Genomic DNA, 11,763 nt, shown 5'->3' on the forward strand with positions numbered 1-11,763 from the left:
TCCCCATGTTTCAAATTAATGCATTTTTACAATGGTTTTGTGTGTAACCGTGTTTGATCTATCAAAAAATAAAATCTGTATATTTTGAATGAATCTTTCAAAACGCTTTTAAAATTTAGTTGGTATATTATCTTCAAAAAAACATCTTTAAATAGATAGACATTTTCTTTTTGACAAATGTGTGCTATTTACTTTTGTTAGAGCTCTAATTTCTGTATTAAAATATCTTTTATGGATCTTTAAATTTTAAATAGAATCATTAAGAATGGAATCACAAAGGTTGATGAACTCATGGTTTATACACGGAAGAGAAATAGAGCTGCTTCTGAAGCTATGACCAATTCAGATTTCTTTGATGCAGAACACTATAGCTATGACAAATTTGATATCATACCGTTGACAAGCTTATGATGTTTAGGTATTTCTCTTCTAGTTTGTTTGTTTACTTTCTTCAAATATTTTTTATTTGCTGTAACTCAATTTATCTATGGAGAATTTGTTTATATAGATAGCTTTGGTGTCAAATTGTTTCAAACTATTTTTATGGTTCGACAAATTTACAATGTTTACAAAATTACCACTGACTATTTGATATTGTATGAGGAAAAATAATTAATATTCCATAGACTCAACAAGAAACTACTCAAATCCGCAACAAGGCAAGTGATAAATTAAACTGCTATGTATTTTTATTCGCGATGTTGATCTAAGTCGTGTCATCAATGTTTCTTTTGTCTTCGCAACCACAACCCAATTGTGAATGATCTAAGTTGCATAAAAAACAGTTGACAACCGTTCAAAAATCACCTTGCAATTGTCACCGTACGGTATGCGAGATTTTAAACCTTGATTGCACTATAAAAAAAAAAAGCAAAAACTGTATAAACGAAGTGACATAAAAAAGAAAAAGAAAACTTACCACATCCATAAGTAATTCAACTAGTTTAGTTGGACATATCTTAATCAATGCCATGTCCCGAGAAGCTTCAATCTGCAAACCATGTCCAAAAACTTCCATTGTGTACATTGGATTTTGGTTTTGACACAAATTAAAACTAGGAAAAGTTTGAAGCTCTCCAACTTCAACCAACCTAACAATCTCCATTAATGTTCCATCAACCAGACCAAATTGTTTCAAATATTCAATATCATTGAGAATTTCGTACCTATGTTCCTTATGTTGATGCCATACATTGTTTTCTGCAAGTCCTATTTTGCACAGTTCTTTCATAGCTGAACGTGCACGTCAAAGATTTTATTGTTGATCGACGTAGCAAATATAAAGACTTCAGGAAAGTCACTTGCTCTTTGCATGTTGAGTGATGCAGCGGAGTTTGGGTAGAATGTTCAAAATTCCTAACCCTACAGTTTGGTTGGTATAAATATTCGTGGAACGTATCAGGTGAGAACTAATACTTAATGTGAGAAACGAATACTTAATGTGAGAAACGAGCATTAAGTATTAGTTCCAAAACTCTTCAAAATTTTATATTTTATCTACCTCTGGCTACAAAATTTAAGTTATCGGTGCAATATGTTTATGTTTCTCTAGAAATATCTTCGAAAAATCATTCAATAATTCAAAAGATACATAAGTTGACTTAACAAATAAAATCGTTGAAGTAAAAGATGACTTAACAAATAAAATTGTTGATGGAAAATATCTTATAAATTAAAAGTCAACTTTTTTATATAGAAAAGGATAAAGAAAAGGATAAAAATTGAGATTCACGACAAAAAGATTCTGTTCCCGCATTCGGATCGTCGAGTCTTTGTCCCACTAGGAAAATATGCATATTTGCATACACCTAATTCTTATTTTTTATTCTTTTCTTTTTAATTTTGTATTTTTGTTTAATCAATTTTATTTTGAATATATAAGAAAGTTGACTTTTAATTTATAAGATATTTTCCGTCAAAGGATTTTATTTGTTAAGTCAACTTTTCTGTCAACGATTTTATTAGTTAAGTCAATTTGTGTATTTTTTTAAATTATTGAATGATTTTTTGAAGATATTTCTAGAGAAACATAAACACATTGCACCAATAACTATCAATTCATAGCTGAGGTAGATTAAATATAGAATTTTCGATGAGTTTTGGAACTAATACTTCATGATCTTTTCTCACATAAGTATTGGTTTCTAACATTAAGTATTAGTTCTCACCTGATACGTTTCGCGAATATTTATACCAAGGGTTAGGAATTTTGAACACACTGAAGAAAAATAAAATCATTGATCGTGCACGTTGAATGAATTGTTCAAAATAGGACTTGCAGAAAACAATGTATGGCATCAACATAAGGACCATAGGTACGAAATTCTCGATGATATTGAATATTTGAAACAATTTGGTCAGGTTGATGCAACATTAATGGAGATTATTAGGTTGGCTGAAATTAGTGAGCTTCAAACTTTAACTAGTTTTGATTTGTGTTGATGAACAAACTTTACCTTCCACACTGTCACTATTGCGAATCTGCTCAACTTGCAGGCAGTGATGTTGATGAACTTTCGATGCAAATAAAAAATTTGAAGAGATTGAAGTCAAATAAAGGGCATGTCAACTAAGAAGGAAATCAATAATTCTTGCTCCATTGGTACAAAGAGCAATAGCAATCAAACCCAAGAACTACTGATAATCAGGTATGCATAACATTCTTAACCTCTTCATTTCTCGTGTCTAATGCAAATCATATAGTGACTTTCCTAAGTTGTGTATGTTATGCCCTTAAGAGGTTAGAAGCATGTAAGAGGTAATATCCTTGGGCCAAAGTAGTGGATAGGATAGGATGTTACCGTTAGTGCCGAGAGGCTTTTCTTAGACTTTTTCTTTTTTTATAGTGACGTTATTTTAACATCAAAAGGTTGACACAATATTTCAACTGCGTATAAAAATACATCATTTATTAGTTATAAATTATAACTGCTAATGTTATTGAAAGAGAGAAAAAAATTTATAAAGCAAAACCGTATCCAAACCATAAATAGATACGGTGTTGAACATAAGAAATGTTTCCACATAACATTTCTCTATGTATACATATGGTATGTTGTGCATGTATGTATCAAAAGGTCTATTTAGTTATTATATATGAAAAAATGACTATTTTTGCACAAAAAATAAGCATATTTAGTGTAATGATGCAAACTGTCTTTGAAATACTACCAAAGTCGATACGTGTAGGAAAATGATCTTCTCAATTTTTCAACCCTTAACCGCCACTCTTATATTTCAAGTATAGAGATCAACCACATTATTTCCTTTCCATTTGAAGTACAATTAAAGTTTCCCTTCCATAAAAAATGTGTGTGACAAAAAAAATGTAGTTAAGTTACATCACTTACAATACACTGCATCTTCTGTTACATGCAATTGCCGAGATTCTTCTTCTTATATCCCATCTCAACCTCATTCATTTCATTTATCTACAACATTTCTCTAAGGTCATTTCAATCACAAGAATTCAAGTATGTTCAGTATAGTTCAATTTTCTATCTAATTGTCTTTTGTTATCAATGATTTTATTCTTTAACCAGTGTGCTTTTTTCTTGGATTTCTAATGCAAATCGATTTTTCATTTAAGCTTCTTTATTTATAGTTTGTTTTAAATGATGATTTTCAAGAAATCGGAGTTGCAATGCTGATTGGTTTTATGGGAATCAAGAAATGTATAAATATGATGCCTGATTATAAAGAACACAACTTCTGCTGTTTTTAATATGGAATGGTGTTTACTGCTTATGCATACGGAAAGGAGAGTTTTTTGAGCGTTTAATTTAAAAGGAATTTTGTAAATGCAGATTTCGTGTTAATTGTATTTAATGTTATAATCTAGTATAACATTAAATAGGGTGCCTTAGGCAGTCTAATGCAGATTTTGTTTATGCACCATCTCTTATCTAGTTGTTTATTTAGTCGTACCATTTTATTTTTTGTTCATCATTTATAACGATTTCAGGATGGATTCATTTGGGATTATGAAAAGGGATGCTAGAGACTTCCATCAGGTGTATGTAAGACGAAGAAGAAGAATGGTTCGAGATCTGGATTTAAACATTCCCTTCGGTTCTGAATCATCTATGCTTGAAACTGATGTTTCACTTGAAATCGGAGATGATGGCGTAAGTTTAGTTTTACTATTCCAGTTTCTGCCTAATAATTTCTTTGGAATGCATTTTTTGTCAGCTGCAAGTTAAGATGAATCCTTCTTTTCTTTTCTTTTTTTGGTATTTAATTTCAATTTGATAGCATGAATCTTTGTGGTTGAATCATTCTAGTTTATGCTCACAGATAATTGTTTCCGTATATTCATAACTGTGCTGAGATTTCACATATTATTACATGATCAAAGTGCAGAAGATAACTTGCAGCGCAAGTTACCACACAACAAGGATGACAAACATAACTTGGAGCACAAGAAACAAAGTGAAGCTTAGTGTTTAGAGTTGATTAGATGTTGTAAACCTACAGTTACTATGGTGCACTCTATTTCAACTATAAATAAGCTTGTAATCATTTACCAATCAATAAGATTTGACACTTTTATTCATTTGTTTTCTGATTCATAATATGGTATCAGTTTCTCTCTTCAAGAGAGAGAGAGTTAGTTACGATCCAGTTCTAACCGTTTTCCGCCATTGAAGCTTGAAGCTCAAGCTTCTTCATCACTCTGTTTTTCCTTGTTTTCTGGTGAATCGTTCTCGTTTCGATTCCTTCTTCTTGCTATTGATCTCAATTTCTTCTTGAGACTTCCTTTTTCTTCACATTTCTCGTGAATTGATTCTTCTCCTTCTTCAATTTTTTGTTCTTCCTCTGATTCATCATGGTTCGTAATCAGCGTGAAGATACTGAATCTCCATTTTACGTTCATCCGAGTGAAGGTCCTCATTCTGTACTCATTTCTCCCAAATTTAATGGCTCCAATTATCTTTCTTGGAGTAGATCTATGCAGCGTGCTCTTGGCGCGAAGAACAAGCTCGCTTTCATCAATGGATCCATCCCTGTTCCAGATGATGATGATCTTAATAGAAATGCTTGGGAACGTTGCAATCATCTTGTGCAATCTTGGCTCATTGCTTCAGTTTCTGATTCGATTGCACAAACTATTGTCTTTCATGATACAGCTTTTGAAGTTTGGCAAGACCTTAAAGAAAGATTCTCAAAGGTAGATCGTATCAGAATTGCAAATTTGCGTTCTTCCATTAATAATCTCAAACAAGGTTCCAAATCAGTTTTGGAGTATTTCACTGAATTGAAAGCTCTATGGGAAGAGCTTCATTCTCATCGTCCTATTCAGAATTGCACTTGTCCAGTTCAGTGTCAATGTGCTGCTATGAGAGCCAACAAAGAGTATCGCGTTGAAGATCAAATCATTCAGTTTCTACTTGGCTTGAATGATCAGTTTTCAGTTGTGAAAACTCAAGTCCTTCTACTTGATCCTTTACCTTCTTTGAATAAGGTTTTCTCTCTAGTTGTCCAGGAAGAGAGTAACACTACACTGACTCCTTCTCTCTCTTCCATGGATGAAGGCTCTGTTCTTGTGAATGCTTCTGAAGCTAGAAGACCCCAAGGTCGTGGTAGAGGTTCCTTCAATAAACCTTCTACTAGATATTGCTCATTTTGCAATAGATATAACCATACTGTTGAGTATTGTTATCAAAAGCATGGCTTTCCCAACAAATCTAACACTCAGTCACAATCTGTTAGTCATTCACAAGCTAATGCATCTTCAGCTGAATCTTCTGATGCAAGTAATGTTTCTGGGGAAGTTAATGCAGTTTCTGGTGGTATTGGCAATGTTTCTGGTAATATTGGTTTGGCTCAGGATCAGCTTGCTCAGCTTGTATCTTTGCTTCAGCAAGCAAATTTGATTTCCTCAGCTTCAGCTCCTCCCTCTGGTCCTACAACCAATCATATCAATGCTTCCCCTCAAATCACTCCTGGATACTCTGCTTCTTCCTCATCTGCAGGTATATATAGTATCCATTCCTCCTCTTTACCTTCAAATTCATATTGGTTACTTGATTCAGGTGCTAATGAACATATTTGCAGCCACTTGTCTCATTTTTCATCCCTTTACTCTATTAAACTTGTTTATGTTAATCTGCCTAATAAAACTACTGTTGTTATTCATCAAGCTGGCACCATTACATTCAGTCCTCAATTTTATCTTACCAATGTTTTATATTGTCCAACCTTCAAGTTAAATCTCATGTCTGTTGCTAAAGTGTGTCAATCTCTATCATGTGTTTTTCACTTTTCTGCTACACAATGTCTTATACAGGACACCAAGTCATTGAAGATGATTGGTTTGGCTAGTCAGCAAGATGGCCTATACAAGTTTCATAGTTCAAATTTAGCTTCTATCAATTCAGATTCTAGCACAATAAATGTACCATGTACTTATGTTACTGCTATTACGTGTAATGCAAGCCAGTTTATTCCTGTTAAAGCCTTATGGCATTTCAGATTGGGACATTTATCTCATCAAAGAATGGATAAAATGTCATCTTTGTACTCTTCTATTGTTAATGATAATAAAGCAACTTGTGACATTTGTCACTTTGCCAAAAAAAAACATATTCCCTTTACTTCTAGTTTATCTCATGCATCTTCCAATTTTGAATTGTTGCATCTTGACATATGGGGCCCCTTATCTGTTTCATCTGTGCATGGTCATAAGTATTTTTTAACCATTGTTGATGATCATAGTAGATTCCTATGGATCATATTGCTTAAATCCAAAGCTGAAGTTCCTCATCATGTCAAATCCTTTATTACCATGATTCAAAACCAGTTCAAAGTCACCCCTAAAACCATTAGGTCTGATAATGGACCAGAATTCATGCTTTCTGATTTCTATGCATCCCTTGGAATTTTACACCAAAAATCATGTGTTGAAACTCCTCAACAAAATGCAAGAGTTGAAAGAAAACACCAACATATTCTCAATGTTGGTAGAGCTCTTCTATTTCAATCTAAACTTCCCTCATCTTACTGGTCTTATGCCATTCTTCATGCAGTTTACCTTATCAATAGAATCACCACTCCTATCCTTCAAAATCAGTCTCCCTTTCAAATTTTATACCATAAACTTCCTGACATTTCATCCTTTAAAGTGTTTGGATGTCTTTGTTATGCTTCCACATTACAAGCCAATAGAACCAAATTACATCCCAGAGCTAGAAAGTCCATTTTTCTTGGTTATCAATCTGGTTATAAGGGTTTCATCCTTTTAGACATGCATTCTAGAACCATTTTCATATCTAGACATGTTATTTTTTATGAACACATTCTTCCATATCCCAGCAATCCTGATTCCATTACTTCCCAATGGGAGTATTTTTCCTCCACACCTACCACACAACTTTCACCTTCTCCTGATATCATTCCTGTCCCTCCCATCATTGTTGATGCCCTCCTTTTGACCCTTCTCCTGACAACCCTACTCCTCCACCTCCCACTTTACCTGTTCCTACTAGACAGTCCACTAGAATCTCTAATACTCCTGCATACTTACAAGATTATGTTTGTAATAATACTCATGCTTCTCTTTATCCTATTACACAATATGTTTCTCATCATAAATTGTCTAACCAACATTCTTGTTTTGTCAATTCTTTGCATTCCAACCCTGAACCTAAATCTTTCACTGAGGCCAACAAATTTGACTGTTGGAAGCAAGCAATGCAAGCTGAACTTTCTGCTCTTGAGTCAACTGGTACCTGGAAACTTGTTGATCTACCAGAACATGTCACACCTATTGGTTGTAAATGGATCTATAGAGTCAAGTACCATGCAGATGGCTCTATTGAGAGGTACAAAGCCAGACTTGTGGCCAAAGGATACAACCAGATTGAAGGCATTGATTTTTTTGACACATTTTCACCTGGCTAAAATGACCACAGTCAGATTGGTTCTTGCTTTGGCATCAATCAATAGTTGGAATCTACATCAACTTGATGTAAACAATAATTTCCTCCATGGTGATTTACAAGAGGATGTATACATGACTCTTCCACCAGGTGTTTCTTCATCCAAACCCAATCAAGTTTGCAAACTGATAAAATCCTTATATGGTCTCAAACAAGCAAGCAGGAAATGGTTTGAGAAGTTGACTTCTGTCCTATTGCAGCATCACTACATTCAAGCACCATCTGACCATTCCTTGTTTATCAAGAAAACTGCTTCATCCTTTACAGTTTTATTGGTGTATGTTGATGATATCATACTTGCTGGAGATTCATTGATTGAGTTTGATCATATCAAATCCATCTTACACAACTCTTTCAAAATCAAGAATCTTGGCCAACTCAAATACTTTTTGGGTTTGGAGGTTGCTCATTCCAAGCAAGGTATCTCTTTGTGTCAAAGAAAGTACTGCTTGGATCTCTTGTCTGATTCAGGCTCCATCCATTCTAAGCCTGTCTCAACACCTTCTGATCCCTCAATCAAACTTCACCATGATTCATCTCTTCCTTATGATGATATCCCTTCTTATAGAAGATTGATAGGCAGATTGCTCTATTTGACCACTACCAGACCTGACATCACCTTTATTACTCAGCAACTTAGTCAATTTCTTTCTAAACCAACACAAACTCATCATCATGCTGCTTTGAGAGTTCTCAGATACCTCAAAGGATGTCCAGGCAAAGGTCTTCACTTTCCCAGAAACTCACCTTTACATTTGCAAGGTTTTTCTGATGCTGATTGGGCAGGGTGTATTGACACCAGAAGATCTATCAGTGGCCAGTGCTTCTTTCTTGGTCATTCCTTAATATCATGGAGAACCAAGAAGCAACTAACTGTATCCAGATCCTCTTCAGAAGCTGAATACAGGGCCCTTGCATCTGCCTCTTGTGAACTGCAATGGCTTCTTTACTTGCTTAGAGACTTGCATGTTCAATGTTCCAGGCCTCCAGTTTTGTTTTGTGACAATCAAAGTGCTCTTCATATTGCTGCCAATCCAGTTTTTCATGAAAGAACAAAACATGTTAAGAGTCCCACATCGGTTAGGAGTTGGCCTGACAATTTGTTTATAAGTGCGGGCAATCCTCACCTCACAAGCCGGTTTTGTGGGGTTGTGTTAGGCCCAACCACGATTTCTAAGATGGTATCAGAGCCTCGTCACGATTTTGGGCCACCTGTTGTCAGGTTTCCGTTATCGGGCCACCCGTCATTTATGTTCACGCTTCAGATGTGCAATCCTGAGCGTGAGGGGGTGTGTTAAGAGTCCCACATCGGTTAGGAGTTGGCCTGACAATCACATTGTTTTCCTTGACTGTCACATTGTTAGGGAAAAGTTGCAAGCTGGTATTTTGAAACTTCTGCCTGTGTCTTCCCAAGACCAATTAGCAGATTTCTTCACCAAGCCATTGCTGCCTCAACCTTTTGGTGTTTTACTATCCAAGCTGGGCTTGCTAGACCTCTACCAAGCTCCACCTTGTGGGGGGCTATTACATGATCAAAGTGCAGAAGATAACTTGCAGCGCAAGTTACCACACAACAAGGATGACAAACATAACTTAGAGCACAAGAAACAAAGTGAAGCTTAGTGTTTAGAGTTGATTAGATGTTGTAAACCTACAGTTACTATGGTGCACTCTATTTCAACTATAAATAAGCTTGTAATCATTTACCAATCAATAAGATTTGACACTTTTATTCATTTGTTTTCTGATTCATAATACATATAATTCTAGCTATTAAAAATCACATATAGTATCTAAGATAATTTAAATTTTGAACCCCTTCATGAGTTTTCAGATATCACTACCAAAAAAAAATATCGTAGGTTCTGTCACAATTTCTTTTCCTTCTACATAACTGTGTTGAGATTTCCAAATATCACAGCCTCTCTCTCTCTCTCTCTCTCTCTCTCTCTCTCTCTCTCTCTCACACACACACACACATACTCTCCATCTAATCTCAGCAGTACGGTAATACCCTGCCAGAAGCGTAGCGGAGCACTCTCAACTGCCAGCGACTTTGCAACCTTCGACTTCCAAACCCACCACCACTACAAGTTTGTGACTGTTCCCACATGATTCATGCTTCTATTACAAACAACAACCACTCACACGTCTTTGCAGCACTGTCAATGGGCACCATTGCACAAACTACGTCACCGACTTGAACGGATCACCACCAGTCTCCAGCCGCCGCAGTATGTTTGAAAATAATATTAATAATTATTCTAAATAAATTGTCCTAAAACAACAAATAAGTAATGAACATGTTAATAGGCTAGTTTAGGAATAAATTGTTTGGGTTAAATATATTAAAATGAATAAAAAGGGCAACCCGATGCACTAAAGCTTTCGCATACGCAAAGTCTGGGAAGGGGTCCCACCATTTGGTGTATTATACGCAGTCTTACCATGTTTCACACAAGAGGTTGTTGCTCGGACTTGAAACTGCGACCTTTCAGTCACATCACAACAACTTTACCAATTGCGCCAAGGTTAAGTAAATAGTTATGTTTAAATTTTTCTATGGTTTAAATATACTGAAAGTGAGGATATATGTATAAATTTTGCTATGTTTGCGGGAAATCGTGTATTCTAGCCTCAAGAAGTCGTGTTTATTATTTAACTTATATAGAATCATAATGGTTTAAGTAATCTCAGTTTTATAAACATTCATCATATAAACTTCGTATGCATGCTTAAAGTTTTTTGTTTTGTTTAGTATATTCCTTTACTTTAGCTTTAAGGTAAGCATGCTTATATTTTGTTTTGCTTGAAGTTTGCTGCAGGAAACAAATGGCGCTGCCCGACTTACTTGAAAATTGATGATGATGAGCTTTCCACGCCCATCAAATATGTAAAGAAATTGAAGTCGAAAAAGGGCATTACATCAGCTACACCTGAAATCGGTACAAATAGCAACGTGGAAGCAAAACTTGCAGTTATTGATAACCAGGTATCCTTTATTTCTAGCACTAACAAAATGTGAAAGATGTTATGCATATTTTATAATCATTTTTAATTCCTTATAATGTGAAGTCTAAATTGCTAGTGTGGAATTATTTCCAATTTCTCAACTCTAATGCAAATCATGTACTATATTATGTCTCTTATACTATTAACAGGTCTGAAGGGGGAACTGAGGCGTCATCCTAGTGCATGCATATTGTTTGAGTATGAGTATTATGGTCAAATTAATGGTGATTAAGACTAAATTTTCAGATTACTTTTGTAAAGTATCAGCTTTGTGAATCTGTGGGTTGATAAATATACAGTGGATGCTAAACAATTTCTTGTATGCCTTATTTGATAATTATTAGCCTGGTTAAGTTTGTGTACAACCTTATGGTATATGAAAAGAATTCCTAATACTGAGCAGAAAGGAATGAACAGGAGAATGATTCAAGTTTGTAGGTCGCATGATTAATGCTCAAGGTCATTGCTATATCCGTGCAAGGGTAAACAAAGTGAACAAAATGAAGGGGTATCACTTCTTGAAAATAGCTATCAACTACTTTTCCGAAAGAGTTCCAAGTTTATGTGTAGTATGTTTTGCTTGGTGTTTTTGAACTTGAACTCAAGGTAGCGCTAAAACTCTTGAAGGAGAGTTTTGTTATCCATTTGAGTTGAACCTACCCAATTCGATGGTTATGATATCCGGTTTATGAAAAATAAGTTGAACTTTTTTTTGATTACAATCTTAACCGAACAGACTATTGATGTCTGTCTTAGTCTCTTTTTATTGATAAATCAAGAGTATGAACTTGCATTAAAGTGGCAATAGACA

General features: G+C 34.9%; 1 protein-coding gene and 1 long non-coding RNA gene across 2 annotated transcripts; both read left to right on the top strand.

Annotated features, from left to right (window-relative positions):
* The first annotated feature begins 3,965 nt into the window (after positions 1-3,965).
* On the top strand, positions 3,966-11,305 carry LOC146936469 (uncharacterized). The gene is made up of 3 exons (XM_085757700.1): positions 3,966-4,127; positions 10,756-10,932; positions 11,102-11,305. Exons 1-3 carry the CDS (start codon positions 3,966-3,968, stop codon positions 11,105-11,107), a joined length of 345 nt encoding a protein of 114 aa, XP_085613826.1. The 3' UTR covers positions 11,108-11,305.
* Positions 5,722-6,345, top strand: LOC146936470 (uncharacterized). The gene is made up of 2 exons (XR_015033190.1): positions 5,722-5,975; positions 6,290-6,345. It is a non-coding gene; the product is annotated as an uncharacterized LOC146936470 (long non-coding RNA).
* Positions 11,306-11,763: the final 458 nt, after the last annotated feature.

Source organism: Medicago sativa, chromosome 3 (genome assembly GCF_051527215.1).
Source record: "Medicago sativa cultivar Bolivia chromosome 3, Bolivia_mono, whole genome shotgun sequence".
Classification (NCBI taxonomy): domain Eukaryota; kingdom Viridiplantae; phylum Streptophyta; class Magnoliopsida; order Fabales; family Fabaceae; genus Medicago; species Medicago sativa.

Bases quoted from the DNA above. Each gene is read 5' to 3' on its own strand.
- LOC146936469 (XM_085757700.1), top strand. From the start codon at position 3,966: ATGGATTCATTTGGGATTATGAAAAGGGATGCTAGAGACTTCCATCAG. The intron at 4,128-10,755 runs GTAAGTTTAGTT...TTTTGCTTGAAG, and splicing joins TTGAAATCGGAGATGATGGC to TTTGCTGCAGGAAACAAATG.